Source organism: Muntiacus reevesi, chromosome 8 (genome assembly GCF_963930625.1).
Source record: "Muntiacus reevesi chromosome 8, mMunRee1.1, whole genome shotgun sequence".
In the NCBI taxonomy this organism is placed as follows: Eukaryota; Metazoa; Chordata; class Mammalia; order Artiodactyla; family Cervidae; genus Muntiacus; species Muntiacus reevesi.
Window position 1 is genome coordinate 50,904,222 of NC_089256.1, and position 22,932 is coordinate 50,927,153.

Genomic DNA, 22,932 nt, shown 5'->3' on the forward strand with positions numbered 1-22,932 from the left:
AGACGCCCATGTGGTTGAGCTGGCCTTCCTTTGGGCAGCCGGCGGCCCAAGAACTCACTGCCTCTTTTTTCACCTGCTGCCTGTGTGCCCTGCTTTCTCCATACTCAATTCCAGAAGCTTCCAGTCCAGGCTCACCAGAGTCTTTTGGTGGACATGACTCTGAGGGACACCCCCTGGTTGCCTTTGGTGTTGGGTTTGGATGGTCTCTGTGTTTGGGGCTGTGGCATCTTATTGCCTTCAGCCATCACTGTCCACCGGAGGTTTACTAGTTGCTCACCTGATGCGGGTGGGGAGAATTGCTCTGCCTCGGGTCACATCTCCCTTGCCTGAACTTTCCTATTTGTGCTCTCCCATCCTCATGTATCCTATAGCTGATCTTTTGGGGATTCCTCTAGGCCTAGAGCTTTAAGAATGCAATTTGGCCTCTGAGAGACTCATCCCAATAGACCTGAGGGTTTTTCTAAGTTGCTCAGATTCCTAAAGCACCTGCCATTTGCCTGGAACTTCCAAGATGTCCTTGGCAAGAGGAGATGGGGAAAATATAGCATAAATGCAATTAGATAAATAACAGGAACGGCTTCCCAGGTGCCTCAGCCATAAAGAATCCACCTGCCAGTGCAGGAGACGAGGGTTTGATCCCTGGGTCAGGAAGATCCCCTGGAGAAGGAAATGGCAACCTATTCCAGTATTCTTGCCTGGGAAATCCCACGGACAGAGCAGCCTGGTGGGCTACAGTCCATAGAGTCCCAAAAGAGTCGAATATAACCTGGCATCTAATAAGTAATAGGAAAAAGAAACCAGATGAGAGTAACTCCTAGCTTATTGTCTGCTTTTTCTTTTTTAAAAACATGTATTTGGAAACCCTGAAAACCACCTTATGGTGAAGTAGGAGAAAGGTAGAAGTTTCTAGAAGGACTTGTCTTAGGAAAAAGAGTATAAAAATGAGTAACTCTGGCTACTTTAAGAAGACTCTGAAAGAACCTGTTATGTGTGCTGAGTTGCTTCAGTCATGTCCAACTCTTTTGTGATCCTATGGATTATAGCCCACCAGGCTCCTCTGTCCATGGGATTCTCCAGGCAAGAACACTAGCATTGCCATGCCCACCTCCAGGAGATCTTCCTGATCCAGGGATCGGACTAGTGTTTCTTACCTGGATTGGCAGGCAGGTTCTTTATCAGTAGCACCTGGGGGGCTTGAGGTCATGGCAAAATGCCTTAAATCTGATTGACTTTGCCAGAAAATGGGTATTTTCTGTGAGGTAGTTAATTAGTCCCTTTAGAAATATTTTTAATTTAAAAGCAATACATGTCCATTTTGAAAAGATGGAGAAGTATTTCAAAAATACACATTTTCTTCTAGTTGCATATGTGTGTATGCACACACATAAATGTATAATATAAATATGTATTTGGCATACTGATTATGTATTATGATTATAATATCATATATATTAATATATTTATTTTGTGATTACAAATATATATATGGGAGGATATTTAGAGTATCATAAAGAAAATTTAAAATAATTTGTAATTCACTATGGGGTGAGGGAATGTAATTGCTTGTCCCCAAAGATGACCTCCTAAGGAGCCACCCCTCCCAGCCTTCACACCTGTGAGCAGTCCCCTCTCCTGGAATCTGGGCAGGCTCAGCGGCTTGTTTCTGGTGGACAGGACACAGTGGAAGTGATGCAGCCTGACTTCTGGGGCTCGGTCACCAGGAGCTCTGTGCAGTTTCAGCCTTGGTCTCTTGGGACGCTGGTTCTTGGCAAGCTCCCTTTTGGAATCCAGCTGCCCTGCTGGGAGATGCCAGAACCCCAGAGGGAGCCCACATGAAAGTGATCTGGTTGACAGCCTCTGCTGAGCTCTTTGCTAACAGCCAGCGTTGACTGCTAGCAATATGTGTGATGTGGCCATCCAGCCCAGCTGAGCCTTCGGAAGCCTGCAGCCTCGGCTGCAGTTTCCTGGTGTCCCCACAGGAGACGCCAGGTGAGGACTGCCCAGCTGAGCTCAGATGACCAACAGAACCCTGGGGGAGGATCCTACACTGTTTTCAGCCACTAAGTTTCGGGGTGGTTGGTCATGTAGCTACAGATAACTAACATAGCCGGTTTCAAAGTCAACAGGTTTAAAGGGAGCATGATGTGGCCAAAGAACTTAGATTCCAGGGTCCGGAAGCCCTGATGCCCTGCTCTGTCACTCTCTAAGGTCAACTTTTGACTTTAGGCAAGTTGTTTCCATTTGTTAAATGGAAATTGAGAGATAAAAGTATTCCAATGTCTGACACTTAGTAAGTACTAAGTGTTAATTTCCTTATGATTGTATTGAATAGTCATGGAGAACGGTGATAAGGGAACATTGGAAACAGCAGTGGCAGCAGCAGAGAATATATAATGAAAATGCTTCTATATTTGCATTTTTTTTTTTGCAGCTGTGAACAATGTCATTCGTTTCTGAACCTCTCCACACTTAACATAGTACTGGGTGCACAGAGGGACTTTATGACTTGCTCGGCATGGCTGAGGCATGGCTGAGGTCAGCACAGTGAGGAGGGTCTTCCATGCTTACTGTTATCTATGCTATTCTGAGGACAAGCAGCGGGGCTGTGAGTGAGGGGAAAGGCCACTTCTGTACAGGATTGCAAGGAGGCAGGGCTGAGAGGGTCTGAAAGAGTAGCTTCTCCAATGTTCTTGTCTTTATAGTCTGGGAAAACTTGACGTCCAGAGGGCAAGTGGCTTGTCCAAGGCTGGACACAGCGGCAGAGTCAGGCCAGTGAGCCAGGGCTCTAACTCAGGAACTGTCTACTCACACTTACCCAGAGTTACTCCGTCCACATTTCATTAAATAAGGCAGAGCAAACTGCATTTTAAAAAACAGGGGATCCAAATGAACATCACCGATAATGTGACAAATTGTGCCTCCTGGTATGATGGAGTGAGAAGAAACCAGTATCACTTTCATGCTATTCCTAACAAAGATGAATAACCTGAATCTAATCAGAAGAAAACATCAGTAAACCCAAATTTAGGAAGATTTTACTAAATAATTGGCCTGTGCTCCTCAAATTGTCATAGGTCCTGGAGGCCAAGGAAAGACTGAGAAACTATTTCATATTGAAGAGATGTGATACCCAAATGCCATTCTGTGCCAGAAATTTTGTTTTTGGTTTTGGACAATTGACAAGTTTTGAATGGGACTGTAGATTAAAAGGTAGTGAGGTATTAATTTCCTGGGTTTAATGGTTGTACTCTTATGATGAGAGTGTCCTTGCTTTATAGAAAGTACCTGCTGAAATATTTAGAGGTTAAATCTTTCTTTTTTTTGCTTTCATCTGCAATGATGTCAATTTGGCATTATGTTTTATATCTTTAATTTAAAATTAAAGCAAGTAATTTTATTAAAAACCAAAAACTAAATTGATTAAATTAATAAAGTTAAAGAAATGAATCAGTGCTTAAGTACAATTTGGTAGATATTTTAAGTTGTTGGATCTGTGATGGGAACAAGTTACGAAAAGGATTTCAAATGAAAATTGGAGACTGGACTCCCAGCTTGGAGACCAGTCTTTTGACTTCTCTACATTTTCGGGTAATTCTTAGATTCATAGTAGGAGGGGCTCCTCTTAACCTTGGTACCAAACAGGGGTGAAAGCAATGAAACATAGATTGTATGGGAGAAAGCTATAAAATGAGTACCATAAACCCTACTTGTAAGGATTAAATTAGGTAAAAATATGTGAAAATGACCTAGTCCAGTTCCTAGTTCCCAGGCATATGAGAACCTCACTATTTTATAGATGATGATAGATAGTTTATCTTTTTTTAATTTCCAGTATGGTTGATTTACAATGTTATGTTTCTGGTATATATCAAAATGATTCAGTTTTATATATTTATGTATATATGTATGCATATATATTTTTCCTTTTCATATTCTTTTCCATTGTAGTTTATTATGGAATATTAAATACATACCTGTTAATCTCAGATATCTAATTTATCCCTCTCTCCCTCCCTCCCTCCCTTCCCCTTTGGTAACCCAATTGGGAAATATGTTGTGGGCCCTAGAACTTTCACAACAGTGAAAACTTCTTTGGTATAATTTTTCTCCAGTTTGTGGGTTGTCTGGGACACACGCCACACCTCCCAGGTCTGCTGCTCCCAGAGTCCTTTCCCTTGCGGCAGGCCACTGCTGACCCCCACCTCCGCAGGAGACAGACTCTCAAAGGCAGGTCTGTCTCGTTTTCTGTGGGGTCCCTGGGTCCTGGTCCACACAAGGTTTTGTTTGAGCCCTCCGAGCATCTCTGGTGGGTATGGGGATTGATTCTAAATGTGATTTCACCCCTCCTACCATCTTGTTGGGGCTTATCCTTTGCCCTTGGACTTGGAGTATCTTTTCTTGGTGGGATCCAACATTCTCCTGTTGATGGTTATTCAGTGGTTAGTTGTAATTTTGGAGTTCTCACAGGAGAAGATGAGTGCACATCCTTCTTCTCTGCCATCTTGTGTGCCCTCTTGGAGGGTACAAACAAAACCTTGTGTGTGCCAGGACCCAGGAGAAAGGAGCAGTGACCCCTTAAGAGACTGAACCAGACTTGCCCATGAGTATCCAGGAGTCTCCGGTAGGGGCATGGGTTGACAGTGGCCTGCTGTGGGATTAGGGACACTGAACACAACAGTCCTGGCAGAGGTCCTTTGAAGGAGGTCGCCATTACTGCCATTACCCCTGTTTATTGAGGGCTAACTACCTGTCAGGCTGTTAGTAATTGATAACAGCCAACTCTTCTGGTGCTCATTGTACTGATCATAGTGCTTAGAGTACTGGTCTAAGTGTTTTACATAGATTATATCATTTAACCCCAAAAGCCAACCCTTGAGGTTTTGTTATGCTCATTTTACAGAGAAGGAAAATGGTTGTCTGAGGAGGCCCCAACAAATAGCTGGGAAAAGAAGAGAAGCTAAAGGCAAAAGAGAAAAGAAAAGATACACCCATCTGAATGCAAGAGTTTCAAAGAATAGCGAGGAGAGATAAGAAAGCCTTCCTAAGTGATTGATGAAAAGAAATAGAGGAAAATAATAGGATGGGGAAGACTAGAGATCTCAAGAACATTAGAGATACCAAGGGAATGTTTCATGCAAAGATGGGCACAATAAAGGACAGAAATGGGTACCTAACAGAAGCAAAAGATATTAAGAAAGGGTGGCAAGAATACACAGAAGAACTATACAAAAAAGATCTTAATGACCCAAATAACCATGATGGTGTGATCACTCACCTAGAGCCAGACATCCTGGAGTGTGAAGTCAAGTGGGCCTTAGGAAGCATCACCGTGAACAAAGCTAGTGGAGGTAATGGAATTCCAGCTGAGCTATTCCAAATCCTGAAAGATGATGCTGTGAAAGTGCTGCACTCACTATGTCAGCAAATTTGGAAAACTCAGCAGTGGCCACAGGACTGGAAAAGGTCAGTTTTCATTCCAATCCCAAAGAAAGGCAATGCCAAAGAATATTCAAACTACTGCATGATTGCACTCACCTCATATGCTAGCAAAGTAATGCTAAAATTCTCCAAGCTAGGCTTCAGCAGGACGTGAACTGAGAACTTCCAGATGTTTAAGCTGGTTTTAGAAAAGACAGAGGAACCAGAGATCAAATTGCCAACATCTGTTGGATCATAAAAAAACGCAAGAGAATTCCAGAAAAACATCTGCTTCATTGACTATGCTAAAGCCTTTGACTAGGTGGATCACAGAAAACTGTGGAAAATTCTTTGAGATGGGAATACCAGAGGACCTTCCCTGCCTCCTATGAAACCTGTATGCAGGTCAAGAAGCAACTGTTAGAACTGGACATGGAACAATGGACTGTTTCTAAATTGGGAAAGGAGTACATCAAGGTTGTATGTTGTCATCTTGCTTATTTAACTTATATGCAGAGTACATCATGCAAAATGCCAGACTGGATGAAACACAAGCTGGAATCAGGATTGCCTGGAGAAATATCAATAACCTCAGATATGCGGATGACACCACCCTTATGGCAGAAAGTAAAGAAGAACTAAAGAGCCTCTTGATGAAAGTGAAAGAGGAGAGTGAAAAAGCTGGTTTAAAACTTAACATTCAGAAAACTACAATCATGGCATCCAGCCCCATAACTTCATGGCAAATAGATTGGGTAACAATGGAAATAGTGACAGACTTTATTTTCTTGGACTGCAAAATCGCTGCAGATGGTGACTGCAGCCATGAAATTAAGACACTTGCTTCTTGGAAGAAAAGACAAACCTAGACAGTGTATTAAAAAGCAGAGACATTACTTTGCCAACAAAGATCCATCTAGTCAAAGCTATGGTTTTTCCTGTAGTCATGTATGGATGTGAGAGTTGGACCATAAAGAAAGCTTAGCACCAAAGAACTGATGCTTTTGAACTGTGGCATTGGAGAAGACTCTTGAGAGTCCCTTGGACTGCAAGGAGATCCAATCAGTCCATCCTAAAGGAAATCAGTCCTGCATATTCATTGAAAGAACTGATGCTGAAGCTTAAGCTCCAGTATTTTGGCCACCTGATGCGAAGAACTGACTCATTGGAAAAGACCCCGATGCTAAGAAAGATTGAAGGCAGGAGGAGAAGGGGACAATAGAGGATGAGATGGTTGAATGGCATCACCGACTTGATGGACATGAGTTTGGTGCTCTGGGAGTTGGTGATGGGGACTGGGAAGCCTGGGGTGCTGCAGTTCATGGGGTCACAAAGAGTCAGACATGACTGAGCAACTGAACTGAACTGAACCAGGTGTGTGTGCTCAGGAGTGTAACTGGTGGATCTTATGGCAACTGTATTTTAGTTTTTTAAGGAAACTCCATGCTGTTCTCCATAGCAGCTGTACCAATTTACATTCCCACCAACAGTATAGGAATGTAAAATTTTGTTTTACTTGTCCCCACATCCTCACCAGCATTTGTTATTTGTAGGTTTTTTGATGACGGCCATTCTGACTGGTTTGAGGTAGGACCTCATCGGGATTTTGATTTGCATTTCTCTAATAATTAACTTGTCAAATGCTTTTTGGCCTTATCTATGTTTTTTTTGGAGAAATGTCTGTTTAGGTCTTCTGCCCATTTTTTGATTGGATTGTGTGGTTTTTTATTATTGTGTTGTATGAGCTGTTTGTATATTTTGGAAATTAAACCCTTGTTGGTTGCATCATTTGCAGTATTTTCTCCAAGTCTGTATGTTGTCTATTCATTTTTTTTTATGGTTTCTATCTTTTTTCTAATGTATCATAAAAATGAAAATTATGTGACATCTTTTCAGGAGTCCTGACTCAGGGGGCAGGAACTTGGAGAGCCATTTGATCATTGGCAAACCAGTTTACAAAGCATCACAGGTGTTCCTCCTGAAAAGAGTAAAACCTTTTAATCTTTTAGAAAGAAAAATAGGGCTTTTCCCCCTCTTGTTTCAAAAGGTAAGAAGGTGGGTAAATCTTCACCTGCCTCAGAGAGGTATTTCTGGATTCATAAAGTGTAGAAACTGATTTGTTTCCCTTGCAGGTTGCCATGATGTAGATTTCTGGACCCAAGGGATGTTGTGTGGGTCCTCTCTTTCCTCGACTCCTGCCTGGTCCCAGGGAGAAGTCAGGCGTGTGCCCGAGAAGTTGGCTCTTCTCTTCCTGATCCACTTACCCTCCTGGTGTAAGCATTTCGGTGGTGCCCCTCACTCTCCTTCAGGTCCTCCTGCTGTATCAGCTAGAGGAGGAGGCTGAAGGAGACCCGTGGCCTTGAGTCTGAGGTTGGTGGTGGGCTACATGACCCCATTTGAGAAGGATGAGTCTGCTGGGTGAAAGGGACTCAGACAGTTCAGCCCCAGAAAAGACTGATGAATCTATTGTTCACACCAGGAAGAACAGCTGCCAAAATATAGAGGCCTTCTCATTAGTGAACTGAAAGAAGTGGCCAAGGTGCTGGAACCTTGAAAGCAAAACTGCCTGTGCTTGCCTAGGTGTTGCTCAGAGGCCCGTAGGTCGGCATTGTGCTCTAGCACACAGCCGGGCAGTGTGCAGAAAATGCCCTGAGTGTCAGAATGGACCATGGAGCCACCGGAAGCTGTATTAGGAGATGTCAACTTCTTGCCCACAGAAGTCCCGTTTTGGGGTGTGCTCCAGCTCACTGGGGCCTGGCTATGTATGGCTTGGCTCACCTCACCAGTGACCATTCCAGGTTTAGCGGAGATATACTGGGGCAAGGAGCCAGGCAGGGGGAAAGTGTGAGGCAGGCGATGAAGGACAGGAAGCCTGCATGATGACTGACCTGGACTGGCAGATACAGATCTCAGTGGTAGGCCAGCTTGGAACAGCTGTCCAATGAGGACTGCTTTCTACTGCTGCCATCCCCAAGGGTCTGTGAGAAAAAGCCTACTTGCAAAGAGCAGAGACCAGGCATGGTCACAGAGCTGGTGAACAAAGTCAGAATGTGGTCCTGCCCTCAACATGAAGGAGAGCTTACAGGCTTGGAGACAAGAAACAAGGTCAGTAGCAGATACCAGAGAGCAATAGGCTGTGGGGCGGCCAACAGTGACCAGGGACCTCCATACCATAGAAATGAAAGAAGGGGGGAGGGTTGGGCGAGTAGTCTGCTATTCTGCTTTCCAAATCTAAAATTCAATTTCCCCTGCGTATTGAACTTCATAAAGAAGTGCGTGAGCTATAATTTCATATTGGCAAGAGAAGTGAGGAGAAAATTGAGGCCGGATGTTTTATGTGTTGTCTCCTATATATGTCCCTAAAGTTTTTCAGCTGAGTTGAAAATAAATTCTGGCCCATCCTAAAGGATATGATTTATACCAAGTCACTGAAGGTGCTCAGGCTGGAGACACATGTTGCACTGTTGCTGAAGCAAAAACCATGTCTCTTCATAATATTCTGTTTTGTCCACAAAATAGGAGCTGAGAGTTGTAAAAAATGTTAAGGCTGAGCCGTAGCTAGCACTCTATGCTTAATTTTGAGAAGGGTGAGTAGGGCTAGAAGAAAGAATTTGCTGTATAGTTAATACATAAAACTGACTGTGGTCATTAATTTCAACCTCTTGGCCCCAAAGCCTTTCACCAGAGCTGCTAACAGGTCGTATAAATCACTCTTATGAGCTCTATTTCCCTTCCCTTCCCCTCTTCCCTCAGGGGAGGGGGCTGGCCACTGATGTGGAAGCATCGCTTAGCCCCAGGGGCTTCTGAGTCAGCAGACCTGAGCACTGCTGTGTCCTGGCTTCCAGGAACTGAAGGCTGGGGAACGTGGGGCTGAAGGGCAAGCATGGGACTTCAGAACTTCCTTTCAACTTATTTTGTGGCATGAAACCTCTTTTTTCTGAAACTTCTCCATTGGTCCTTGCTCAGTAAAGGGGAACCCCAAGAGTCTTCAAGTTCCTTGAGGGTGGGGTGGGGATGGTTTGAGGGAGGTGGCTGTGGGAAGCGGGAAACCCCTTCTTGGCCCATGGGAAACCTCGTGTCTGCCAAGATGCTCTGGAGCTGTTGGTATTTTCACTCTTGATGTGGTGGCATGTCTTGTTTTTAAAGATAACAGAATTTGAAAAAGGGCTTCAGAGAAGTCTGAAGGCTTTTCTCTGAAACCTGTGTGAGGCAAATCTGTGCTTGCTTTCAATTCTGACGCCTCTTTGCTAGATCATCCTAGTCAAGTCGCCAAAGTTCTCTGAGCCTCAGCATCCTCACTTGAAGATGGGAGGTCCTGATACCCACCAGGCAGAGCAGAGTGGAGGTTCGCGAGCTGAGTTGTAAAGTTCGTGTGCTGGTTGTAAAGCCCCAGCACGGGCCTGGCACTCCCCCGAGGGAGGGAGGGAGCATTTGGCTGACCAGGCTGGAGGAGCCCCAGCAATCTGTGCCCTTGGCCCCTTGGCATGTTCCACTGTGTTCCTTTGTGCCAGCTATGCCCACAGTGAGCCAGCTGTCCTGCAGCTGGGCCCTGCACGGCACAGCGGATGGAGAGAAGCTCTGCAGGGTGGGTAAAAACCCTGCTGAGAGGGAACCCAATTCCCTGTTGGGTGTGAGAACCACCCCAGCCGGTTCCACCTCAGGCCCCCTCAGGGACACAGCTGGGTCTGTGCAACATGACGGCAGGCCCTCCATCAAGCATGGCCTGACACCCTCCAGCGAAAGAAGCTGGGCTGGTGTGGCTGGTGTGGCACTTGTGGACTCTCTCCTCCCCTCCCTGGTCAGGAGCCTCTTACCCTTGGAGGAAGTGTCCACCCCTTTCAGCTGCTCTTTCACCCCTGTAGGCCAGAGGTGCTGCTGAGCAGCAGTTAACAAGCTCCAGAGGATGATAAAGCAGGTGGCAAATTGTTGCAATCTTGCCAAGCAGACAATGAGAAAGGGCCCCCTTCCAGAGCAGCTGCTTCCGGGTCCTCAGCTCATGACGCCTTGCATAGCTTGGGGTTGTCATAACTTCCCTTCCTCCCTGAACCCCCTCCGGTTAGTGGAAAGTTTGGGCTGATGTTCTGAGGTGGAAGCTCTCTGATGTGTCATAAATCTTTATCTCTGGGAAAGCCCTGATGCGCTTTCAGAGCTTTCAGAAAGGGAGAGAAGGCACTTGCATGGTTCATCTGCCCGGGAGAAGGCCTATCTGCTGCCCAGGATGGGGGCCAGTGCTTCCATAACCAAGTACATCTTATCTCTTCAGCATTTCCTGACCTCCGTTATTTTGTATGTGTTAAGATGTGTCTATTGTTTCTGGGGATAGGAGAAGGGAGGGGAGAGGAAAGGAGGTTTTTTTAAAAAAATCCTTTTGTTTGTTTGGGGCTATCCTTAATTACTCACCCTGGGTTGTAATTCCATCCATGGTCAGATGACATGCCTTGTGGCCGGTTTAATTGGAGGCTGATGCTGATCTGTCCCAAGCCAGGTTCCAGTGGGGAATGTTGACTTGGGAACCTCCCAGCTGGATTTAAGGCCAGGGACGTTGCCCTCTGCAGGGCACTTGTGCCGAGGAATTGACTCTACTGTTCAGCCAGGCTGGCACTCAGGGCATCCGACACAGAAGCAGGGGTGGACCTCCTGAACCCCAAGAACAACAATCGGAACCTCCTCAGTGCTGGCCAGGGCCAGGTTGGTGCGATAATGGGGATTCGAAGGTCTTGGAAGCACATTTTGAGCCAGCACTTGGGATCTTGTCTTTCCTTTTCCAGCTTGTTAGAACCGAGTGGTACCACTCTGTTAGCCTGTAACTGGATCATGAGAGGGTGAGGCGAGCAGACCTGTCCCCTTGTGAAGATGGCACCACACTGCTTACTTTATCCTCTGGACTTGAGGCTCAAGAGGATGTGTCTTAGACCAGAAAGCCACCCAGGTTCTGAGCATCTTTGCCCAGTTTGAGTTGACATTTTCAGTGGATCCTGTCTTGTGATCACACGTTCATCAGTCCTGTGTAACCTCTGTAGGCAGCAGTTCTTCCGTTTCCTGGAGTGGTCCAGGCCAGTTCGCTGGGGCTGTCATCCTCATGGCCACTAGCGTGTAAAGCTCCCGCTGCTGAGCCATCATTTACAGAGAGGCCTGGGCCACCAGCCTCAGGGAGCTGAACTCATCTGAGGAGGATGACCAGCCACAAGCGTGTTCCTGGAACACTAGGTGCTCACACAGGCCCCTTTGTAACACGCGAGCCAGGCCTCCTACCTGAGAACATGACCTAGGCACACACTGACACTTCAGTTTTTGTGATTTAAACACATAGTAAGTCTGAGGGGCTGGTTGGAATGCCCCTCAGGTAATTGGATGTCGCAGCAAACACGTTCCCAGGCATGCACAGGTGTGATTGGAACAGAGGATGCTAGGCATGGAGCAGACAGTGTGGGACTGCTGGTTGCTGTGTCTCTTACACCAGGCACTGAGTTCAGTCGGCCCCTGGATGCTGAGTCAGGTTCCCGCCCCCCTTTGAATTTAACATAGCTCAAGGTGTGTTTTTAGAGGAATGTAAAGATTTGTTTGCAAGGAAGGTAAAGAATCTGCCTGTAATGCAGGAGACCCAAGTTTAATCCCTCAGTCGGGAAGATCCCCTGGAGAAGGAAAAGGCAACCCACTCCAGTATTCTTGCCTGGGAAATTCCATGGACAGAGGAGACTTGCGAGCTACAGTCCATGGGGTCTCAAGAGTCAGACATGACTTAGCAACTAAAAAGATTTGTTTAAATCCCTTCCTGATGTTAATGTGAGAGTATAGAGAGCTATTTTCCCATTCCCACAAGTTGACTACAAACTATGGGGGTCATAGAAATCTCTTTTCTTTCTTTGGCTACTACTTATTTATCTTCAGGTTTATATTTTCATGGGATCATATGCGAATCCTTCATGAGCTAATTGTGTAGGGTGTCTGGTGAGTCTTGTATATAACCTTCTGGGCCATTACACAGTGACTTCTGCTCCCTAGGAGTTCATGGCTTGTGCTGGGAGTGGGGGGGTGGTGGCTAGTTAACATGAGAGCATCAGTTAGGGAGTCAGAAGACCTGAGTTCTGAGATCAGCTCTGCCACTTAGTTGGACTGTGTGATCCCTGGCAGGTCCTTCGTCTTCTTTGGTCCTCAGCTTTTCCATCTGTACAATGGCCTCAGTTATTACTGGGTTTTCTTTTCAAATCTGTTATCCTAGATTATTCTGTCCTTTACCTTTTTGCTGTCTTCTCATGGAATTCTGACATGGTGGACATTCAACCAGCCTTAGATGCTAGCCATTCTTTTGCGTTTTGTAGAGACTAGTCCTTATTTGGGGCTTCCCTGATAACTCAGTGGTAAAAAATCTGCCTGCCAATGCAGGAGACATGGGTTCTATCCCTGGGTCAGGAAGACCCCCTGGAGGAGGAAATGGCAATCCACTCCAGTATTCTTTTTCTTTTCCATTTATTTTTATTAGTTGGAGGTTAATTACTTTACAATATTGTAGTGGGTTTTTTTTTTTTTTTTGCCATACAGTGACATGAATCAGCCATGGATTTACATGTGTTCCCCATCCCAATCCCCCCTCCCGCCTCCGTCCCCATCCCATCACTCTGGGTCTTCCCAGTGCACCAGCCCTGAGCACTTGTCTCATGCATCCAACCTGGGCTGGTGATCTGTTTCACCCTTGATAGTATACTTGTTTCAGTGCTGTTCTCTCTGAACATCCCACCCTCACCTTCTCCCACAGAGTCCCAAAATCTGTTCTGTACATCTGTGTCTCTTTTTCTGTTTTGCATATAGGGATATCGTTACCATCTTTCTAAATTCCATATATATGCGTTAGTATACTGTATTGGTCTTTATCTTTCTGACTTACTTCACTCTGTATAATGGACTCCAGTTTCATCCATCTCATTAGAACTGATTCAAATGGATTCTCTTTAATGGCTGAGTAATATTCCATTGTGTATATGTACCATAGCTTCCTTATCCATTTGTATGCATCTAGGTTGCTTCCATGTCCTGGCAATTATAAACAGTGCTGTGATGAACATTGGGGTGCACGTGTCTCTTTCAGATCTGGTCCCATGCACAGAGTAGCCTGATGGGCTACAGTCCGTGGGGTCATAAAGAGTTGGACATAACTTAGCGACTAAACAACAACAGTCTTCTTTTTCTCAGGCATCCTCCCCCATGCTTTATAGATTTCATCTCCGCTTTGCTTTGGGGGCAATTATCTCATTCATTTATACCTTACATTTCAGTGGTCCTGCTGCTGTCATTACAGCTATCCTCCAACCAGCATCTTCTCTGGGCCATCACTGTGGTTGCTACTTCCATGTATTACCCTACTTTCATCCTCAGCACAACTTTCAACATTATGTGTAAAACTTTCTGGATGTAATTCCCATAGAGAGATGACTATATCAAGTACCAGAGAAACAGCCCTTTAAAAAAATCAAATCTCATCCTAATGAATTCCAGCATTCCTGGTAAGCATCTTCCTCTTTTCAGCAGTGACATTTACAACTTGGCATCTTACTTCACAGTTGCATAAGAGGACAACTGCCTGGACGGATGCCTGCATGATAGAGCAGGCTGTTCTCAGGGAGCAATCCGTCTCCTTGAATAGAAGGGCGTGTCCTCCTGCCTCATTCTGAAAGGTGACAACCAGGTTAGCCTTTCACATTGGTGTTAAGGGGTCACTTCATGCTGGCACTGCTATCTCTTTCCTTCCTAATCAAGTAACCTCATGTGGTGAAGGCTCTCTTGAAAGAAGTGTTCCCAAAGCAATCTATAGATTCAGTGTAATCCCTATCAAGATATCAACTGTATTTTTCAGAGAACTAGAGCAAATAATTTCACAATTTGTATGGAAATACAAAAAACCTCAAATAGCCAAAGCAATCTTGAGAAAGAAAGAATCAACCTGCCTGACTTCAGTCTCTACTATAAAGCCACAGTCATCAAGACAGTGTGGTACTGGCACAAAGACAGAAATATAGATCAATGGAACAAAATAGAAAGCCCAGAGATAAATCCACGCAGCTATGGACACCTTATCTTTGACAAAGGAGGCAAGAATATACAATGGGGAAAAGACAATCTCTTTCGCAAGTGGTGCTGGGAAAACTGGTCAACCACTTGTAAAAGAATGAAACTAGAACACTTTCTAACACCGTACACAAAAATAAACTCAAAATGGATTAAGGATCTAAATGTAAGACCAGAAACTATAAAACTGCTAGAGGAAAACATAGGCAAAACACTCTCTGACATAAACCACAGCAGGATCCTCTATGACCTACCTCCTAGAATATTGGAAATAAAAGCAAAAATAAACAAATGGGACCTAATTAAAATTAAAAGCTTTTGCACAACAAAGGAAACTTTAAGCAAGGTGAAAAGACAGCCTTCAAAATGGGAGAAAATAATAGCAAATGAAGCCACAGACAAAGAATTAATCTCAAAAATATACAAGCAACTCCTGCACTTCAATTCCAGAAAAATAAAAGACCCAATCAAAAAGTGGGCCAAAGAACTAAACAGACATTTCTCCAAAGAAGACATACAGATGGCTAACAGACACATGAAAAGATGCTCAACATCACTCATTATCAGAGAAATGCAAATCAAAACCACAATGAGGTACCATTACTCACCAATCAGAATGGCTGCTATCCAAAAGTCTATAAGCAATAAATGGTGGAGAGGGTGTGGAGAAAAGGGAACCCTCTTACACTGTTGGTGGGAATGAAAACTAGTACAGCTGCTATGGAGAACAGTGTGGAGCTTCCTTAAAAAACTGGAAATAGATCTGCCATATGACCCAGCAATCCCACTGCTGGGCATACACACTGAGGAAACCAGAATTGAAAGAGACACGTGTACCCCAATGTTCATCGCAGCCCTGTTTATAATAGCCAGGACATGGAAGCAGCCTAGATGCCCATCAGCAGATGAATGGATAAGAAAGTTGTGGTACATATACACAATGGAATATTACTCGGCCATTAAAAAGAATACATTTGAATCAGTTCTAATGAGGTGGATGAAACTGGAGCCCATTATACAGAGTGAAGTAAGCCAGAAAGAAAAACACCAATACAGTATACTAACGCATATATATGGAATTTAGAAAGATGGTAACGATAACCCTATATGCGAGACAGCAAGAGAGACACAGATGTATTGAACAGTCTTTTGGACTCTGTGGGAGAGGGCGAGGGCGGGATGATATGGGAGAATGGCATTGAAACATGTAAATTATCATATGTGAAATGAATCGCCAGTCCAGGTTCAATGCATGATACAGGGTGCTCAGGGCTGGTGCACTGGGATGACCCAGAGGGGTGGGATGAGGAGGGAGGTGGGAGGGGCGTTCAGGATGGGGAACACATGTACACCCATGGCGGATTCAAGTTAAGGTATGGCAAAACCAAAACAATGTTTTAAAGTAAAGTAAAGTAATTAATTAATTTAAAAAAAGAGGATGGTTGGATAAAAAAAAAAAGAAGAAGAAGTGTTCCCAATTTTAAGCAAACCCTTCCTGAAAGGTGCCTTACCAAGGAGGAGTTACAAAATATATTAAAGCATCTCAAATTCATATATCTTCTGGCTGTGTGAGATCTTTCCAAGTTCACTCCTAGTCATTCCTTAAAGGACTGGGAAGGTGCTCAGATTTATTGAGGGGTGTATTAAGACAAGGCCAGGACTCTGCCCAAGTGCAGGACCTGGGTCTCCTCAAGAGATATCTCATGTCCTTGAGCTCTGCCCTCTGCCCGGGGCCTGTCCAGACAGGCCAGGGAAGGGGGCATTCCAGCTGCTTTGGGCAGATTAAGTGGGATTTAGATGATCTTGAAAAACCAGGGAGTACACACAGCACATGGTAGGCTTTCAAGGAAGAATGACTGATTGACAGACTGAACGGCCCCTCTATCAGGAATTTCTTTATAGTGAACTACTTTTATGTAGATGGCATCCACATAGTTCCCATTTGGCCAGGCTGTCACTCTGCTTTTTGTCTATCAAGGTCTTTGGCATTTCTGTGTGCTCCCAGCCCCTATGCGGGTAGCACTGGAGCCCAAATCTGCCTCCCTGGAACTCCTCTCTCCTCAGAGCAGAATCAGGGGCTACTGGGAAGAGTGTGCTGGGCTTTCAAGTCAAGCCAACCTAGGTTCAGATCCCAGCTCTGACACTTGTTGGTTGAAAGACTTGGGCTATTGTTTTTAACCTTTAAAAGCAAAGACATCAATTTGGTGACAACAGTCCATATAGTCAAAGCTATGGTTTTTCCAGTAGTCACGTATGGATGTGAGTTGGACCATAAAGAAGGCTGAGCACCGAAGAATTGATGCTTTCGAATTGTGGTGCTAGAGAAGACTCTTGAAGAGTCCCTTGGACTGCAAGGAGGTCAAACCAGTCAATCCTAAAGGAAATCAACTCTGAATATTCATTGGAAGAACTGGTGCTGAAGCTGAAGCTCTAATACTTGAGCCACACGATGCAAAGAGCCGACTCATTGGAAAAGACCCTGATGCTGGACAAGATTGAGGGCAGGAGAAGAAGGGAGCTGCAGAGGATGAGATGGTTGGATAGCATCACTGACTCAGTGGACACGAATTTGAGCAACCTCTGGGAGGTCATGAAGGACAGCGGAGCCTGCCATGCTGCAGTCCACAGGGTCACAAAGAGTCAGATACCACTTAGCGACTGAACTAGAACAAGAAGCCTCTGGTCCTTCATCTAAACGTGGGAATAACTCCACTTACGTTGGGTGGTTTTGAGAACTAAAACTATCGCCTGTGTAATAATACTAGACACTCAAAAACCACTCAGAGAAAGCGTTCTTTTGTGGCCATCACTCATATTATTGGAAGTCTTCTAGGGCCATGAGAATGAGAGTTCCTTTTCTTTCACAGCCCTGAGGATGCCACAAAACTAGCACCAGACATCTGTGAGGTCTCTCACCTCCTCCTCCCGTGATACTGTGCTTTCTCTTCTTGGATGATGGTGCCCCCCTGCCCCTGTCTCATGAGGGCTCTGCTCTGTCTTGTGAAAGAGCTGCCTGAGACCTTGAGTGAGGGAACTAGGGGTGCAGGGGATGTACCAGTAGACAGGTGAGAAGTGGCTGGAGCGGGTGTGTGTGGTGGGGCTGCCCATCATGATGTCTTGATGGTTGCTACTCACACCTGGACATTCTTTCCTGGGATACAGTGTCTTTCCTGAGGGTCACCATCAGCTTCCTCCCCTCTGTTGTCCAGGGCCACCTCTGAGAGCAGCAGGTGCCCCGAGACTCTGTCCTGTGGCCTCTCTTGTCCATCCTGGTTTAGGGCAGCTTCTCAGGAGGCAGCCACATCACCATAAATGCTTCTTGCCCTCCAGGCTGCAGGCTCATCACCCTTCCTACAATGGCTTCCTGCCCTCCAGGGCCCTTCCCAGCCTCTAGGTGGTGGTTATTGTGATTGCTGTGTTTAGTGCAGTATGCAACAGTTTTGCTCACATTTATGCGAGTGTGGGCAGTGCGAGGGAAAGCTGGCCGCTGGGTCCACACTGGCCTGGGGCCCATTCTCCTCCACCCACTTCCCACAGGGGCCCGAGAAGCAGCCCATTGCCCTCTGGCTTGGGCAGCTGGATGCGCACCTACTTTTTTCTGAAGACTCACATGGGATGTCAACTAAGGTTTTGTTTCTGTGTCACAAAGGAAAATAGAATAGGGACTACTGAATCAGCTTTTCTTGAATCATAGTCTGTGATTTATCCATAAACTAGATAATGGTTGTTGAATTCCACAGCTGTTCCTGAGCATTTACTGAATGCTAAGCCCTGCACTATGAGTGGATGGAGGCTGGGATGCCAAAGATGGGGTCCCTGTCTTTAGGGAGCCTCTGTGGGTCGTGGGTCCTGACAGCACCATGCTCTGCATCTGGGCTGGCGAAGGGCTGGGAGAGAGATGAGGTGGGTGCCTGGTGTTCTTACTAAAAGTCTTCCTTGACTGCCTTGAGCTCTAGCAAGTTCCCTCCTCTCCAGACCCTGGCTTCCTGTGGCATCTAGAGCCCGGGTGATGTTCCCCACCTGTTATCTAGTCTTCTCGGCATCACAGCCTCACCAGGCACGTCATATCATATGCACTTTAGCAAATGAAACAACTGAAGTTTAGAGAAGTGAAATAATTCGCCCAGGATCACAGAGTTAATCGGCAGCAGAACTGGAATCTGCTCTCACTTTGTCTGATGCCCAGGCCAGGACTTCCCTTAGGATGGAGTCCTTACTCTCATCACTTGACCCTGAGAGGCCCCTCTTCACTGTCATGTCAGCACTAGGTACCCTTTCTCTGTTTTTGTGTCCTTCCCTGAGGGCAGGGCCCAGTCAGCCTGGTGTCTGATCCCCTGCTGACTCCAGCCCAGACACTCCGATAGGCCCATTGGATGAAGGATGGAGAATGAACTCAGCACCTCTCTTCTCCCTTCTCGCTCCTCAGTCATCTGGGGGCAACGGAAGCAAACAGCTCTTATGAGCCAGGTGTCTGTCTAATTATAGCTGAGTTAGTCTTCAGACAGTGGATTAAAAACATAACAGTATCTGAGGTCTTTTAGCTGGTTCTCTCTGGGTCAGCATCCTAACCCCGCACATATCTAGATTTGCAGAAATAATAATAAAAAACTGAAGCAATAATGACTTATGGGTCATTTACTACCTGTACTGCAGAGAGAAGCACCAAAACAGTCATCTAAACAAGAGAATTTGGTCGCCTAGTTTTACAGTGTATATCTGCAACCAGAAGGGAAGCTATGAGGCAGTTGTCTTCTGTGAAGGCTTCTAGGGAGTCTGGGGTTGCCGGTAGATGAAGGGCCTTTGTTTCTGGTGGTGTCATTGCATTATTTGGTGATAGCAAGAATAATCCAGTACACTTTCTGCACCTTTCACTTCATTCTCTGTCAATGACTGAGCCTCCCGGGAGGTATGTCCCTGTCTCATTGTTGTATTGTTCTTTCCTCCAGAGATCCTGCGGATAATTCAGCTGGACCTAGACCTCAAGTACAAGACCAACATCCGGGAATTGTTTGAGGAGTTCGACAACTTCCTGCCAGGCGCCATCATTGGCATAGCGCGGGAGATGCAGCCAGTGTACAGGTACGTGGGAGCAGCTGGCCTGCGGCCTCCAGGAACCCTCTCTGACTCTTACCACCTCCACCCCCCACCCTCTGCAGATGGGATTGATGGGTCTGCCGTCTTTCTGCACTGAACATCTTGGGGACACTTTTGTACTTATTGTTTACAGTAAATAGTTTGGGCAGCGGAGTCTGCACCAAGACCATAGATGCTTACTTAACTCATTCATTTGGGAGAGTTGGTGACATTTTTTTCTTGTGGAAAGCCCAGCCATTTGTGTTCTGGTTCAGCTCAGAATTTTAAAATCTCAGGCTCTGTCTGACAATGCAGGTGTTGAGATGCAGCTTTAACTTGCTTGTCTGGTGACGAACTAAGTTTTCTTGGCCTCTGAGTCACCAGCAAGCCCTCCTCTGTGTAAGGGGAGCAGGTTTGTCAGTGTTTTTCAGGGAGGGAGAGGCCGCACAGCTTTTGTGCACAGATGGGCTTTGATCAGTTGAGTCAAGAGTGCATTCTCGTGCTATATATAGTGTTTTACTTATCAGGTGCTCAGGTAGAGAAACTCCAGCGCTGAGAACCGGGAGACACGTTCAAGAGTATTCATTGTGGCATCATTTGTAGTAGCCCAAACCAAAAACAACTGAATGCTCGTAGACAACAGAATGGATAAATGTAATATATTCATCCACTTGAGTACTTGAGATAAAAATGAGCAGACAGGTACCTACGTGCACTGATAGGCAAGACTAAACTGTACTGTTTAGGGATGTATATGCAAGTGGTAAATGCCATAAGGAAAACCAAGGAATGATGGGCCCAAACAGCGGCATGACAGTTACCTGTGAGTGGGTGGGGGGTGGGACGGGCGTGGACACGGGTGGGCATTGCCCCTGGTTGGCTGCAGTGTTTGTGCTCCACTTGAGGGGCTGTGCATGTGTTTGCGTCTATTCCTGTGTGTGTAATATATATCTTACAATTTAAAAACATTTAAAAAGAGAAGGAAAAGCAGACGCACCTGCAGGTTTTCATTATAAACCAGGCCCATGACCCTGGGTACAGAGACTTCCACATTGCTGCCTGTTCCTCCTCCGGGCAGAGCCATAGCCCCCCCAGAGCCTGGAGCTGGAGTTTTGCTGCCCCCCTGAGCTGGCCCACCCTTGGTGGGTGACTGACTCCCTGTGGGCATTCTCAGAGCCAGGCCCAGTCTGCAGAGAGCCACAGGGCAACTAGTGACTCAAGAACACGCATGTCCTCTTAGAGGAGAGTGACAGCCTTGGCTTGGTTGTAGTTATTTGCAAGACCCAGATCACATAACAGGAAATTCCTGCTAGGCCTCTGAGTGAGTTGATAACTCCTGGACCAGGTGGGCTGTTGCCCTTACATAATCCTCTCACAGGTTGCCCCGGAGTCATGCAGTAGAGCCCCGTACTCTGCTGTGGGTGGGGAAGAGGAGACTTTGGGCAAACACCTGCCCTTGCACTCACAGCAGCACGCCCCCACCCCGCCCCGCCCCCTTCCTCACCTTCGCACAAGGTGTATGTTAGGTCTATGGTTGTTATTAAACCAGGGGAGGAGATGGAAGGAACACTGAACCAAGAGTCTGATGTCCTATGTGCTAGTCCCAGCATGGTCACCACGCTTGGCCTTGCCATCTGAGGGTGGGAGCAGGTGGGCTGTGAGACCACCCTCCTCCAGCCCTGGCATTTGTGATCCCAGCCCTTCTGACCCTCACCATCTCCGAGTCATCTTTGCTAATCCTGAGGTTGCTTGTCAGCTGGTGAATTCCTCACCACTATATAGGGCCCGTGGCCGAGGATCGTTAAATCAGGCTGACTATTAAGTGCAATTAGAGCTGTGAGGCCTTCAAGCCCTGGTTTGGAATTTTTCTCATGTAATACAGATGAAAACTTGATCACGCTTAACTTAAATGGTATTGGCCAGAATTTATCTTTTCTGTACATCGAAGATTTTAGAAACGGTGAAACCTAAAATCAATTTAATTAGCCTTTTCAAAGGAAACTTTTGAAAGATTTTAGATCCAAAATGAAATTGAGTTTTCCTCATCTTCAGAATCCTTCATTCTGCACCATGACATGAGACAGAGGAGACTCTTGTAGCACGGCTGGTGATAAAGTCCAGAAGATGCCCTGTTTGTAGGGCTCACTCTATCAGAAGCAACAGAAATGAAAAGTCCTTTACTTGCTCTTCACCTCTTCCGTCCCCTTCTAGCCGAAATGCTTCTGAAGACCTCTGACAATGAAGTCTGCAATGACTGCCCTGTGTTGATCTGTCCCCACCGGCTCTGAGTAATTTGATACTTGCCTTCTGTCTCATGCTGGTGCTGGGAGCATTTGCTGCTGGCTGGGGCAGGGAACTGTGGTTTTTTGCCATCTTCCTTTAGAAAACTGGAGTAACCCCAAAGATTGAGTGTCAGCTGTCTGCCACTCTGGAGTCTGTGCCTGGGTGTGAGTGTTTGTAGGGAGGGGGAATGAAGGCAGGGGAGTAAACAAGGCCCGAACCAGGGCCGGCAGAGCCAGGCCCCTGAAAATAGCTTCAGTCCCATCTCCGTAGACTTGGCTGGTGTAGCTGGTGGGGAATCCCCGTAGCCGTCTGCCTTCCTTTGTAGACACCCGGTCCTCCCCCAGGAACTGGCATGTGGATTGTAAGGTGGGCAAGGTTTTATCATAAACAGAATCTGCTAGCATCTGTGCAAAGAAAGGAAAATTTAGAAACCAAATAGCACAAAAGCAAACTTAGCTGATGAACAGAGCGCATTCTGATCTGGAAATTCACTAAGCAGAAATAAATCTAGACCTTCTCAGCTGTGTTATTTTTATAGCCACTTGTCCGAGAGTTACTATACCTCAAAAAAGGCACATATTAAGTCATTTTTATGGCTGTTTCCCTTTGATTGTGTGCCATGAATTTTAGAAGCTTGAGGGGCTGGAAGAGAAAGTATTTCCCACTGTACTTTTGACAAATAGCTTTTAAAAAAACAATCCCCCACCCCCCCACCCCCATCCCATCCCAAACATAGCACCACATCAGCTGTATTTTCTGGAAAATGATGTCTCATGGGATGCTAGCAGTTTGATTAAGGAGCCTTTTCCTCTTGGGCCCCTGTAAGACTTTGTTGAGTCAAATATCTCATGACTTTCCTCATCTGAAAAATGGGGAGCAGTGGTCATCTTGGGTGGAACATTGTCCTTCCTTTCGTGATTCTTTCTCTTCTTCTTTGCTGGGAAACTCTAGTTAGTTGGGCAGTGTGGTTAGCTGGAATAAGGGGAGATGGGTCTAGTGCTTTTTAGCCATGAACAGCTGTGTTTCAAATATGTGTTAATCCAGGATGCCATTGAGCATTTTCTTCCTCATGAGTGTATTGGAAAATAAAGAAAACTG

General features: G+C 45.8%; 1 protein-coding gene across 1 annotated transcript in view; it reads left to right on the forward strand.

Moving 5' to 3' along the window:
- Window positions 1-22,932, forward strand: part of XXYLT1 (xyloside xylosyltransferase 1) — a 178,380-nt gene that overhangs the window by 79,448 nt on the left and 76,000 nt on the right. The window contains exon 3 of the mRNA XM_065943561.1: window positions 19,425-19,557. Within this exon, the coding sequence (XP_065799633.1) occupies window positions 19,425-19,557 (133 nt within the window). The remainder of the gene's footprint in view (window positions 1-19,424; window positions 19,558-22,932) is intronic.